Raw genomic sequence first — 15,048 nt, forward strand, 5'->3', positions numbered from 1 at the left:
AACACAAAGTTTTCACTGAAAGACCGTGTTGCCCCACAATATGAATAAACAATACTATGTTTTGATCATTGGCAAGCGTGGCCATGGCATAAGCAGCACAAAGCAAGACATTTATCATCACTCAGCAAGCCACTACCCCAGAGGGAGAAAATGTATAATGATGCAATAATAGGTATCTTACCCCCAGCGTGTTTACCAGGGGAGCCTGTCAGCCCCATTTGGAGGGACTGAGAGATTCATTGGGGGGGGGGCGATAATGTCCAGCAGTGAGACTAATCTGTACACATGTGGCCGGCACTTCAGAAGACCAGATGTTGGGAGGGTGAATTTTATGCACGATGATGCCCTCAAAAAACCCACATTTGGTTAGTAAGGCACGAAAACAGGTTTGAATTTACTTGAGGTGTAGATCGTTATTCACATAAAGTACTGATCAATAAACTGTGTCATTGGAGTCCATGTTTACATTTGCAGTGCCATAGATCTGTTCTGATCTTGGGACATTACCTCTTATGGGGATTTGATATAGGCAGGCAAGAAATTGTGGTGAAAGCTTTTAATAACAACATTTTTCTTACATCTACAATATGTTCCTCTTAGACTACATTGTTTTCCACAGCAATATTGTCCCTCAGGCTCATTTCCCATCTTGTTTGCTAAAGGGGCCAGTTCTGTGCATTATATTTCTATTGCATTTCAGAGAAATGTTACCTAATAATCATGGATTTCTTTCACATTAAGACTGGGTGAAAAATATAGTGGCTTTTTCTAAACTGTTGGAGTTGGACACCACAGCAGAAATCAAGTCATTAACTATCCATCACTGATGTGAATATTCAAACAATAATAGAAAGCCCATTAAGAATAAATAAACTGACATTTTTATTGTCATGCTAGAGGATTGTTAGGAAAAGAAAGTGGCTGTGTTTATGTGTCCTCACTCCTAACATGTCAGATTGGCCAAACACATTTTTTAGGATTATCTCTACACAGAGGCTTATCTTCCATAGACAGACATTGCACATTTCTGTTTTTGTCTTTATTTCAGTTTTCTTTTTTTGGCAGGCATTCAAGTGATTTGTTGCATTTTGCACTCAGTTTAAAAACTGGTAAAACTCTGAGGTTTTGAGCAAAACCCCCCTCTAATCCTCGCTCTCCACAGACCCTCAGGGTGAGTTTGTTTACAATAAGCAGACGAGAGAGCAGAAAAAAAGAGAGAAGTTGAAAGAAACCCTTCCAAGACTGTGCAACTTCTTGTAAATACCTTAATTGCCTTGAGTTGTATCATCACGCTGAGTGCCTCTGCGTGTGCCAAGTTTAGTTCCAGTTACATCCAGAGATGTGTGTTTTGGTTGGCAACAAAGCACTACCCTCTATACACAGTCACACCAGGGCCAATTGGTAACAGTTGTGGTCAGACCCCCCTGCACTATGACAAGGGATACAAGAGGAAGGTTGAGGGGAAAACAGTCTCTCTTTACTTCCCTCTTTCTCCATATTCTCAGGAGAAATCATCTCCTGAATAAGCACAACAGAATTAGCCCCACTGAGTCAGATTGCGTTTAAATCGGTGCGAGAAAACAAGCATTTTCTCTGTACACTATGCCTGCTCTGGGAATGAGTCCTACAATAACACAGAGTTAATATAGCACATCCTGGAGCCACACTGGGGTGTCACTGTTTATGGCAGTGCCTCCACCACATGCGCGCACACACACACCAAAACCGCCGTTGATATAGCCACTGTCAAAATGAGTCCGCTATTCCAAGGCTTGGGGCTGATATAGCTCTGGGATGTGGAAATTTAATCATTAAAATAGAGACTGTCTCCCAAACTTCTCACCATGCTCCTGTGTGTGAGTGTCGTATTTGCTGGCTGACTTGAATTAGGCTTTATAATATGGCAATTATTTGCTTTGAAATGGATGTTTAGGCCTCATGCTTGAGTTGCATTATCCAATGTGGTATCCAATGAATATCTGTAAACGAATGGGTGAGGACTCTAAGCTAACTAGATTGCATACTCACAGGCATTGCAGTGCTATATTGCGCGAGTTCTGACAGAACCGCGTCCCAATTTTTTCCTTAGACATGTCCCCCACTTGTCTTTGTAGATCTGGATAATGTATCACAGCTCTGCAGTTAAAGACCTAAGATCAGGATTATATTGTTATTGCTTGAATTTGAATCAAACAGTCCACTAATTGCTCAGTGAGGTGTCGACATTAGGAGTTCCTATGAAGGAACATGGCTTACGGAACAAGGGTGTTATCCTGCAAGGGCATTCAGATGGTTAGCACCTCCAAGTCAGTTCATGGTACTCTGGTGTAGAACTCCCTTTAGGGTGGATGTGAGACACTGCCCTACATGAAGGGGTTCAAGTATCTTGAAGTCTTGTTCACAAATTAAGGTAAGATGGAGCATGAGATCAACAGGCAAATTGGCACCATGTCAGCGGGAATGTGGACATTGTACTTTTTTCATTGTGTTATTTCAAATTTATACACCTCATTCATCTAAAGTGCATGTTTTATGATTTAATAATTAATGCATCACAAAAGTTACGCAATTACAGTAATGTATTGTTTTTTGCTGTAACCCATTACTAAAAAAATTGTGTTACAGCGCATTTTAATCCTAAATTAAACTGTTTTGTTTTTTAATAATTCACCAACACCGAGAAACATTTCAGCACCAGAAAATCAAATCCATGAGTAAAAGAGTAACATTATTTCCTGTTGTTCCTCTTAACATGACGGTAGCTCTAATGATAACAATCTAATAATCTATAATGTATTACATTTTGGAAGTAACTTTCCCAATACTGATCTCATTAATAACTACACTTTCACTAACATTTGGGCAGTTTTCCTGTTGGGCCACAGAAAATGAAAGCTTGAGCTTATACAAAGCTAGTCTAACCGGCGGTGAGATGTAGATGTGGCTTATTAAAGACTGTAGCAAAGTGACACATTACATAAAATAAGCACAGCCGAATTGTCAGATAGGTCGGACCACTGTGTTTACTATATAACGTTGCAGTTAAAAATAATGTCAAAAATGACAACAGCAATAAACAAATTTGCTGATTTTACTTATCGCCACAATTAAAATCACTTGTCAATTGTCTACCTGGAAGTGACTCTTGTTAGCACGACGATGTTACTGGACATCTACTGAATTACAAAATTGAGGACTAAATAATAATAAACAGTAAACAGTGTATAGGTAAATGTTCAAGTCCAAGTCAATAGGTTATTGTACAGAGATTGCTCCTGACACAGTGTGTCCTGAGTAACTGTCAGAGTGATTATCTGTGGGTAGAAACTGTTCCTGTGTCTGGTTGGGTTGACGTACTGTGCTCTGTAAAGCACAATTTATACTTCTGCGTCAAATTGACAGCGTAGCCTCTGCGTAGCCCCCTCCCCTACGGCGTAGCCTGACGTGCACATCCTCAAAAATGTAACGTCGACGCGGACCATAAGCATTGTGATTGGTCGGCTGGCTATCCTCGCAACGCCTCCGAGCCGACAGGAAGTGCCGGTGCTTTGAAGTAACTTTTACTAGCGGCCAAAAAGGCGGCTCACACTGTGGATCAATATATTTGACCGCCACAACCCGAGTGAAATGACTCGTTTCACTATCAGAATGTGATCCATTCGTTCGATAACATTTGAAAAGGCTACACCAGCCGCACGTATACAATTTTACCCCCATTCACGTTAGCGGAGGGCTAAACCGGAAGTTAGCCTGCTCGGCTGTCAAAATTCAACACAGTGGACCCTACGCAGAGTATAAATCACGCTTTACGCCTACCAGACCACCACAGTAGTCTGTTCCTGTCCTGTTTGGTGGAAGATCCAACCCAGACAGTGATGGACGTGTAGAGAACAGAACGTGCAAAGAACAGGTGTTGACTTGCCCTACACATTTCCCAGATCTCAATCGAGTCGAGCATCTTTGGGATGTGCCGGACAAACAAGTTCGATCCATGGAGGCCCCACTTTGCATCTTACAGGACTTAAAGGATCTTCTGCTAAAGTCTTGGTTCCAGATACCACAGCACACCTTTAGATGTCTAGTGGAGTCCATGCCTCAATGACCAGTGCTGTTTTGGCGGCAAAAGGAGGACCTTCTCAATATTAGGCAGGTGGTCAAAATGGTTGGGCAGATCGGTATATTACAGTGCATTGCAAGAGCTGAGCTAAGAGGAGCCAGCAGCTGGAGGGGTTATTGTGTCTGTGTGACACCCTTAGCCCAGCTATGAGGCTGATGGGTGGGTATACTGTAAACACCCAGAAATGAAGTGGAAATGCTACATCTGCACACCCTGTACTATACTTAAACTGTAAGTGACTTAAGTCAAAAAAACCCATTCAGTGGCCCTTAAGTATTGTCTTCCATTTCGTGCTTTGGCCACATAATAATCATTTAGCCCAGACCAGCAGTAGCCAATCTCTAGTTTAGTAGGTGTCTGTCTATGGTTCCAGATGATGCGGACATCAGGGATGGAAACAGACCTGTTAACTAGTTAGCCCACAGAGGGCAGGATGACCATTGAAAGAGACTGTTTATATAAAAGCTGAAAAGTACTGGAAAAGAGATGAAATGGCGTTGAGATTGCGCAGAGAGTCAGCAGCGTGAGGTAGTAGGTGACGTCATATGAGAGCAACATCTGTCTGCTATTGCTATTTGTGCTCCAGGGCCCTCGTGCCTCTACACAGAAGGGCCCTAGTTTTATGTACATTGTTTTTTGTGTGAAAAAAGGCACTGTTGGCAGTAGAGACACAGAACAAAGAGCTGGCATTCCTGTCTCTTTCAGCTATTTAGCAGTTACCACAGCCTCACATGATCTGGTAGCATCTGCTACTTTAGTATTCTAGAAAAGTGAAATACGTCTTTTCATGAAAATTGTTGCATATACTCCAATATGTATCTATCTCTTACATTTACAACTTTATTTTCACGATTACTTTACTCTTCTTTGTTTTCTTGCCAATTGCCCAGTGAAAATTGACTCACAGGGTAGAACAGAGTCAGTATAAAATAGCTTTACCTTATTCAAAGGAATTTACCTCCCATTTCAAAACTTCCGGTCATATGGAATCGGTTTTACAGTCAAACAGTCTACTGTATGCGGAATCTATATTCTCAGCCTAATTTAATGCAACAGCACCTGCAGAGGGTTTGGCCCAGCTCTCTAAAATGTTGCTGTCTCAATGATTTCAAAAGGCAGAAAATCTCTTTTGAAACCTACATGAAAAGATATACCAGTACCATTTATGGACAGAAAGTCAAAGGTTTCTTTTGATTGTGCTACCTGTGGTTCAACTGAACTTGGATTGCCTATTATCCATTGGAGCTACAAGATTGTTGCCAGTCACTATATTGATAACTCTGCCTCTTGGCTGCCAAATAATTGTTCCCATTTTTTACAATGACCGTTCACAAAACCATTTGCTTATTTTCATTTGTTGTTTTTGTTTGTTATGAAAAGAAAACAACAGAGACTATGGCAATGAGTCCCTGGGCCCAAAGAAAGCTTGCTAATAGCCTTGTGTTGTACATGCAGTAGATATAATTAGAATAGGGCATATTCGAGCTCTTCTATAGCAAAGAAAATCATCTGATTAGAATGCTGATATATATTCATTCACTGTCCACAGTGGAGACAGACAGAGCTCTGAGGAGACTTTTTTGGTCAAAGTTTTTCTCTTAAAATCTTGGATATATCTTCACTACCGTTTAGCATTTTATTTTGATTTCTTTATTTCTGATGCGTGTCAAATAAAAAAGGAAATTCTGTTACATTCCTCTGTGTGTTTTGTTAAAAGCATTCTGAAAGGGACATGCTTAATAAGCTGCATAGTTATTAAGGTGAGTCACTATTATGAATAATAAGTATCTCACAAAAGTGAGTACTCCCCTCACATTTTTGGAAATATTTTATTATATCTTTTCATGTGACAAAACTAGAGAAATGACACTTTGCTACAATAAAAAGTAGTGAGTTTACAGCTTGCATAACTGTAAATTTGCTGTTCCCTCAAAATAAGACATCATACAGCTATTAATGTCTAAACTGCGGGCAACAAAAGTAAGTACACCGTAAGTGAAAATGTCCAAATTGAGCCCAAAGTGACAATATTTTGCGTGGCCAACATTATTTTCCACTTTAACCCTCTTGGGCATGGAGTTCACCAGAGCTTCACAGGTTGCCACTAGAGTCCTCTTCCACTCCTCAATGACGACATCACGGAGCTGGTGGATGTTAGAGACCTTGCGCTCCTCCACCTTCTGTTTGAGGATGCCCAACAGATGCTCAATAGGGTTTAGGCCTGGAGACATGCTTGGCCAGTCCATCACCTTTACCCTCAGCTTCTTTAGCAAGGCGGTGGTCATCTTGGAGGTGTGTTTGGGGTCGTCATCATGTTGGAATACTGCCCTGCGGCCCAGTGTCTGAAGGGAGGGGATCATGCTCTGCTTCAGTATGTCACTGTACATGTTGGCATTCATGGTTCCCTCAATGAACTGTAACTCACCAGTGCCGGCAGCACTCATGCAGCCCCAGACCATGACACTCCCACCACCATGCATGACTGTTGGCAAGACACACTTGTCTTTGTACTCCTCACCTGGTTGCTGCCACACACGCTCGACACCATCTGAACAAAATAAGTTTATCTTGGTCTCATCAGACCACAGGACATGGTTCTGGTAATCCATGTCCTTCGTCTGCTTGTCTTCAGCAAACTGTTTGCAGGCTTTCTTGTGCATCATCTTTATAAGAGGCTTCCTTCTGGGACAACAGCCATGCAGACCAATTTGATGCAGTGGGCGGCGTATGGTCTGAGCACTGACAGGCTCTGCAGCAAAGCAGCACTCATACGTCTATTTCCCAGACAACCTCTGGATATGATGCTGAGCACGTGCACTCAACTTTTTTGGTGGACCATATAGGGCTGGGCAATAGAACAATAATGATAATTATCGCAATATATAATTTTCCTCAATGTCAATATAATAAATGTTCAATATATCGTCAATAAATATTTTTTTAATTTATTTGAATCACATACAAATTAGCCTTTGATTTTTTCTATAAAAATATTTATTTTGTTGAGGAAAAGGGACTGAAAAAAGATTCACTAATCATATTTGTTGAAAAATATTTTATCATAATAGTTTTGAATGTTCTACCTGAGATTTGTGAAGTGATCCACTGTTTGGCATCAAGTGTTTGTCACATTCGGTCACATTCTGACCATAAAGAAAATTTCTTCAGTTTTCTCTCAGGAGCAAAAATCAGCCTTTAAACTTTAAAGAAATAATGATTTGACATATCGTGATAATTATCGATATCAAATGATATGAAATGTTTTTATCGTGATAACATTTTTGGCCACATTGCCCAGCCCTATGACCATGGGGAGGCCCACTCACCGTGCTGCAGCTCAGTTTCAGGGTCTTGGCAATCTTCTTATAGCCTAGGCCATCTTTATGTAGAGCGACAATTCTTTTTTTTCAGATGTTGAACTTCCAGTGACCAGTATGAGGGAGTGTGAGAGCAATGACACCAAATTTAACACACCTGCTCCCCATTCACACAGACCTTGTAACACTAACAATTGACATGACAACGGGAAGGGAAAATGACTAATTGGGCCCAATTTGGACATTTTCACTTAGGGGTGCACTCACTTTTGTTGCCAGCAGTTTAGACATTAATGGCTGTGTGATGTGTTATTTTGAGGGGACAGCAAATTTACACTGCTTTCCAAGCTGTACACTCACTTTACACTTACTTACTTTACATTGTAGCAAAGTGTCATTTCTTCAGTCTTGTCACATGAAAAGATTTGATCAAATATTTACAAAAATGTGAGGGGTATACTCACTCTTGTGAGATACTGTATGTCACTATACTGCAAACTTTTAGGAACATGTAGCTCCAAAGATGAATGCTGTCAGTAACCGGCAATGATTTGAAAAAATAAGACTATAAAAATAATCAGAATTCATATTCCCATCCATCTTTCAAATAATCTAAAGTACAGTACTTTAATTAAAAAAAGATGATTTAGAGGCCAAATAAGCATACATCAATACAACTTAAAGCAAATTTCTCTCCCACACTGTGGCTTTGGAGGATTATCCAGTGTAACAGACAATCCTTGCTTGAAATAGGGCGTCCTTTGTGGTCTGGCAGATCCAAGCCAGGGCCAGCAGCTGTCATACATGTAAGCTACAGTTCCAATAGGAAATTGAGAATTATTTTGTCAGAAACATGACTTGATAACAGGGTGAACTGGAGGACTATGCACGAGAAAAGCCAATGCCTTGTAGTGTATTCAGCATTTCATTGCAGCTGTAGTCATGTCCTAGCACTACTGCATATTGAAAAGGTTGAGAATTCATCAGTGGATTGAGATGTTATTGCACGACCAGAACTGAATCAAGAAACTTGGCACCAGAAAATCAAAAACATCCTTTATGACTAGTTGGAGTGGCACGCGGCACAAATGGTTTAGTGTATACACCCCTTCCCTGCCAATAAAGGAAGGGGTTCTTCCTTCTAAATTGTTGCCTGATGCTTCGATTTTGATGTGGGAGTCTTGAGGGACACTGTACATACGGTGCTCTCACGTCTCTCATCTCCTTGTCCTTGCCCCTTCACACTCTGACCCTCCAAACTGGCGTGTTTTACTTTCCTTCCTCTAATTTTTTGCACAACTTAATAATCTGATGTTAGCCAAAACACAGACTGTCTTGGCAAACGGTGATGGCTCCTTGTTGAGGAAACATGTTTTCTCACCAATCCACTTTAAAGGCAACTGTAGCTAAAGACAGTTGTGCTCACAAAGACAAATGCTGCCGATGACCCTGAGCACTTGCCTGTGGGTTTTTTGAGAACTACATAAAAGCTTAGATCATAATGACCGACTAGTATTTTGCCATATAGCGGCAGCAACACAGGGTTGCTGGCTTCATAGACAGGACAGTCTGTTTAACTTGGCACTGGGCTGTGGTTTGTGGATGAGTCTAGCTTCCCACTCCTGTACAACAAGCATTCATCAGAGGCTGTCTGATACCTGTCTGTGCTTCCTTTTCTGGTTTCTCGGTTTCTTTATAACTGGCCTCTTTATTGTTCATCCACATCTTTTTTCTTTGTTTTTTTGTCTTTTGCAATTTAGAAGGCTACTGGACAGGACCAATGATCGTCATTTTAGTAGAAAAAAAAAATTCTAAATCTCGAAACTCACACATTCAAGATGAACCGGCCAATTTGAGTTCTGCATCACAATAAATCTGATTTAAAAGAGTAATGAGCCATGTTGTTGTGAATGTTTTGCTCATATTTCTTAATGTTCGTATATATAGTACACTGGAGACTGATAGATTTCCCTAACAGGAAGATGTTTACATTTTAAATTTGTTGTGTTACACCCCTCTTTAATATGCAGATTTGATGAAGTAATGCTTAAATTAGTTTATATTTGTTTCCGCCAACTTATAAGTCAGTGCAGTTGCCATTTCTGACTCAAAACCACAACTCTACTTTAATATTATCTCTAACCAAAACTACATTTTAACACATAACCTTAAAAGCAGTTATCTGTTTTGGTTGTTAGTGCCAGACATCTGGAGATACCATGTCAACACAGTGGCCAGCTCTAACAAATCACACAAGCTTTCATCTGGATGACCTTCAAGTCAGGAACCTCTACTGAAGGACCCTAGCCACAGAGCCAAACACACACACACACACACACACACACACACACACACATACATTCACAAAACACACATTCTCTTTCTTTGGATGCCCAGGCATAGTCCTTGAAGCCTAAGCTTACGTCTTTAAAACACAAGAACAATAAGGGCCTGATTAAATCCAGAATGGATTCAGGAAGTAGTGAAACCATTTGAAAGCGCAAGGGGTGCTTTCACACAGCCCACTCCCTCCATTACCACCACTTGCACGCTGTCTGTGTGTTGGCAGCCTCTGCCTTTTGAAGTTCTTGACTGCTCTGATGTCAAGTCCAGCGGGACCTGTCACTTTTTCATTTCATGTGATTTCTTTTATTACACAAAACATATTGGGAGGTCTTTCGTGTAATAAAATGGGGAAAAAAACCACTAAGGAGTCTTAATAAGGGCAGATTGCAGCATAATGCAGAGCAGAAATTAATTTTATTGACCTTCTCTCCTCTCTCTCCTCTTTTCTTTCTCTTTCTTTGTCTCTCAGAAATCATAGACGACCTTTCACATCTTGTGGACAAGACAGACGACAGGATTCGTAATGAGACGCGAAGGGTGAAGCTGGTGGAGACAAAGTCAGCCTCTTGTGGTGAGCCTTCTTTGTTTTACTTTACTATGAAGCATCTTGGTCTAGTAACCAAAGCAGGCCTGATCTGTGTCCTTGAAAAGAAATCACAACTAACCTATTTATTTCTATGAATAATTACCAAGCATCAGGTTTTTTTTCTTTCTGCAGATCACAGAGCACTTGTCTAACAGATTATAGCTTTTATAGAGTAAATAACTCTGTCTGGTGTGAGACAATATGTCATTTGACATACAGGGCCCATTATGTTGAGTACAACAAAAAAAACAGAAACATTTTTACTATTCAGAAATTGAGCAATGTTGATGCTGTTCTTGACTTGGCTTTCATCTCCAGAAAGAATGGTGATTAATGGAGCAGAAAATATTATCCTTATGGGGACAAGCCCTCTTGGCACAGAGATTGTGGGTGGTGAATGGTGGGTGGACTGGCTCTGTCTGTCATGCCTGCTAACATAGTGTCCTTGGCATTAATACAAGGTCTCACATACTAGTCATTTGAGGAATCTTCAAATATTTACTCAAGATTGCAAATTAGGACCCCAGTGGCAGTCTATACAGGAGGCGTTTCTCCAGCGCTTTTCCTGTCATTTGTCTCACGAGCTTCTGATGAACACTCCTGTTTTAGCTCTCTATACATACTGTATAACTGCTTGTGTTTCACTTGCACTTTATGCATGTAAACCTGAAGACCTATTTTTACACTTCAAGTTTTGTATTTTCTTCCGTTTTACGTGCCTAACTACAGTGATTGTCTGTTGGGCAATGCGGGCTGCCAGAACGCAACCTATAACTCATTATTGTGCCTGAACGCATCCTGTGTAGACGCACGCGGGGCACTGAGGCTGCTGCTCTGCAAATGTGCTGCTCACGCTACGCCTCCTGTGTAGACACAGCATGAGTCATCAGCCTCTGTTGTTTCAGCTCCAGATTTTGGTGAGTTAAGTTGTTCACTGAGAGAAGCTTTGTGAATGCATGATCCTCCCTCGCTGTTGCCACAGACATGCTTCAGTTTGTTTAACTTTTGTTTTGTCAGTTCCAAAAAGACTTCTTTTTTTTTCTCACTGGGTAATGCTTTTCAGAGGAAAAAGGCTGCCATGAGAGGTGTGTTAGCTGCCTAAAGCCAATCTTTGGAATGTGGGAGCTTGAGCCAGGCTCAGTTTGCCCAGTGAAACGCCAGACAGCTTTGCTATTGCAAAAGCTGCATTATTGTGCTAGGAGACCTGGCTAACAGGCAGTCTTACAGAAGCAGAGCAGGGAGTAGGAAGGTCAGCCCTCAGAATGCTTCGTTCTGTTGGTCATGTCCCCATGGTGCCCGAGCGTGAGTTTGTTTGAAGATCCCAGAGCTCAAATTGTGTTTGAATCAGGACTCTTTCATTCTTTCTGTCTTTTTTTTTTTTTTTCTTTGTTTGACTTCCCCCTCCCCAACTTCCTACCCCCACTCCTCAGTTCTAGGCTGAAAAATATTCATGGGGCATGTGTGTGCGTGTGTTTGCCTGTGTGCACCTGCATATGCATCACATGTATCTATGTGTGTATGGTGCTTTTTTTGTAGTGCAGAAGTGTCCATGCAAATATGTGCAACTGTATTTAAACATTGTTTGTTCTTATGCGTGTGTGTGTGTGTGTGTGTGTGTGTGTGTGTGTGTGTGTGTGTCAGACCTTTTCTGTAAATGGAAAATTCCCCATGGTCCTTCTCACTCTCACCTCAATGCTCTCTTTTTTCCCATTCCTCTCTGTCATCCCCTTGTTCATCTCTAGTTGTTTGACACTCGTCTTTGTGTCAAGCAGAGAAAGAATTGAAAATACTACATGCCACAAATTGTTTGGAGGTCTTTCCCTCTTTCTCCATGGCAGCATGTTTATAATTCCTGAGCTTTAAGGCTTTATTTATTTTTTAAACCACCTCTCATCCAAAGCCGGCATTTGGTGTTATGTCTCACCCGAGTCCTTGTAAAGCTTGAAGCCCCTGGCTTTGACAGGCGAGAGCATGCTGAACATAACTGTCAGTAGGTATCTCAGTGACATCTTAGTTTTTACAGACCTGAGTTGGGCTAAAAGCTGGAAACATTTCCAGAATTTGAAAAATGTTCTTCACTGTTGGATTATCAACATTAATCATCAGACATTTGCACTCGGTTTTGTGTGTAAGCATTGGGACTGAGGACTGTTTAAAGTAATCCTTCTGAATCCTTCTAATGACGTTTCCACATCTGAGATTCCTCTCGGTGATTGGCAAGTTGAATCAATCTTGCCTTGAGAAATCTATAAATATTTAAAACCCTTTTCACATCTCATTTTTGCCTGGGTTTCAGTGAGAGCATTTTATTGCTAGTTATTTTGCTCCCACCAAAAATATATACCATGTGGTTTCATCTACCAGCTCAATATCTTTTTAATCTCAATTATATTTCTTCATTAATTTACTGTTAAACTAGTGAGGCAATTTGCATGGCTACAAGAGAATATACGAAAATATATAATTATCAAAGAATAATTTTTCGGCATGCTAGCAACTGCTCTCTGGATTGCAAGGTTGGTTGGTTGGTTGGTTGGTCTGTCCACCACTCCAGACTAAAATATCTCAAAAACTATTGGATGATTCCCATGAAATTTGATATAGACATTCATGGTGCCTAGTGAATGAATCCTACTGACTTTGGTGATCTTCTGACTCTCTCTTGCCCCACCAGCAGCACTTTTGAAATATCTTTAAGTCTATGAGATAGAATAGCGCAAAATTGGTAAGAAATTCATGGTTCTCAAAGGATGAATCCTACTGACTCTTTTGATCCCCTTGCTCTTTCTCTAGCGCCACCGTGAGGTTCGGCTACTATTGAATGCATTGCTATGAGATTTAGTAGAGGCATTCATGTGCCCCTCAGGATAAAGTGTTATAACTTTTGCCTTATATCCACTGCATGGTATGGTATGGCACGGCGTGTCTCATAAGTTGTATCACTGTCTACATACTCTTAGTCTTGTTGGGTTCAGACTTAATGCTCACACTATTTCTGTTGTCTGTTGTATTAGAAATTATTAAGAAATAAATATGTTTAGATGTGTATCTAGTAATTGCAACCAAAAAACATTGAACGTTTTTGTCCTCTTCAATTGTGCTGTGTGAAAAATGATGAGCATCACGCTAACCTAAAATATGTCCCTTCTATTTAAAGGTCATCCTTGCCTTTTGTGGTTCAAAAGAATCTTTGAACCATAAACAGGGGCCACGGAGGGAGTAGTGAGGGGAGGTTCAGGGGTTGTCTCGGTCTGTCCAGGGCTCTCACCAATTATTCGTTTTCTCTGTGATTTGTCTTACTGACTTAGATGAAAATTGCTAAGATGGGATGGACCCAGACCCAGGCCCCCAAAGATCCTGGGTGGTCAGTCTATTAGCAGACACCAACTACCTCCCTCAGTATCACACCAAAGTCCTAATCTATTTGGCAAGCAAACAGCATTATTGTCATTGGTCTCTGGAGGCCTCCTGAAGGTCAGGAGTGGCTTGTTTAGTTACCGAGGCAGGCAGGGTTGGTCCAAGATGAATAGGAGGGTGAGGGTCAGTGCGTTGTCTAATGTGGCTTCATGACTGTTATATGACATTAGAAGGTGTGAAAGCCTTGCTCCACACTAACATATGCATATGTTATACAGCCCAGTCTTTATTTCTATTGTTGCTATGGTGTTGTCAAGTGGAGTTGCAGACAGATGTTGGACCAGGCTGAATGAACTTTCTGATGTCTGAATCTAATGTGGACTGGGTGTTGCTTTGGTATCATTTACAATCAAACAAAGATAATTGCTGGAAATTTGTGCGTGGTGTATTTGCTTTAAGCACGAGGCTTTTACAGAGCTATCACTAAAACTATTTGAGCCAACTTTGACATTTATATTGTGCTCACATGTGTAAGTTATCAGGAGGTGAGGTCCTGTCTAGACCAGTGATAGCTTCTAACATGCATGCCCTGCAGACCTTCCAAATGTATGACCACCTTCCCCTCAAATAGAAACACACTGTGTTCAAAGCATTAACTATATGCACAGAAAGAGACAAGCAGTCATAAATACCCAAAAAAAGAAGAAAAAAAAAGAGATGGATGACAAGAGTCAAAAATGGTGCAAAGACATCTGGACCCCTTACCCCATATCCTGGCAAAGAAACCAGCATCAGCCCTACATTTCATCAGACCACCACACCACCACTACCACCGCGAGCAATTAGTTCAGCATAGCTTATATCTCGCCCTGTCTCTTTCCCTGTGGGAAAGACAACCAATTAAGCCGCGGAGGGGAACACAGGCGGAGAGAGCCAAAGAATGAGAGAAATGTAAACCCAAAGTGAAAGGCTAGGGAAAATACCAGCCGCATGCTAAATAACAATGGACAAGTTGAGTCAGTGAGGGGAGTGTCGACACGCCTCAGACCAGCTAGAGATGCAGTTGTTTGAAATCTTCACTCCTGTGCCATTCCAGAAGGAATGGAATGGGGGAAAAAGTAGGTGAACGCGCCCTTGGAGAAAATTTTCCATATCTTATGTGTGTGTGGCATAGTTGGTGGTATAGGTCATAGAATATACAGTACTACTGAGGGAGTGTTTTGTGATGTTTATGATGCGCCACCCACCATCCCTTCTCTCTTATATCACCTAAAAGACATACAGAATTTGGACCAGCTGAGAGCTGTATCCTCTCAGGCCTCTGG

The 15,048-nt window shown here is 41.1% G+C and overlaps 1 protein-coding gene across 1 annotated transcript in view; it reads left to right on the plus strand.

The window, feature by feature from the left end:
* stx8 (syntaxin 8) overlaps nucleotides 1-15,048 on the plus strand; it is a 49,601-nt gene that overhangs the window by 32,137 nt on the left and 2,416 nt on the right. Inside the window, exon 7 of the mRNA XM_038713799.1 lies at nucleotides 10,250-10,351. Coding sequence (XP_038569727.1) covers nucleotides 10,250-10,351 — 102 coding nt within the window. The remainder of the gene's footprint in view (nucleotides 1-10,249; nucleotides 10,352-15,048) is intronic.

Source organism: Micropterus salmoides, unplaced genomic scaffold, assembly GCF_014851395.1.
Source record: "Micropterus salmoides isolate LMB-PRFRI ecotype aquatic unplaced genomic scaffold, ASM1485139v1 Ms_hic_scaffold_12, whole genome shotgun sequence".
NCBI classification, from domain to species: Eukaryota; Metazoa; Chordata; class Actinopteri; order Centrarchiformes; family Centrarchidae; genus Micropterus; species Micropterus salmoides.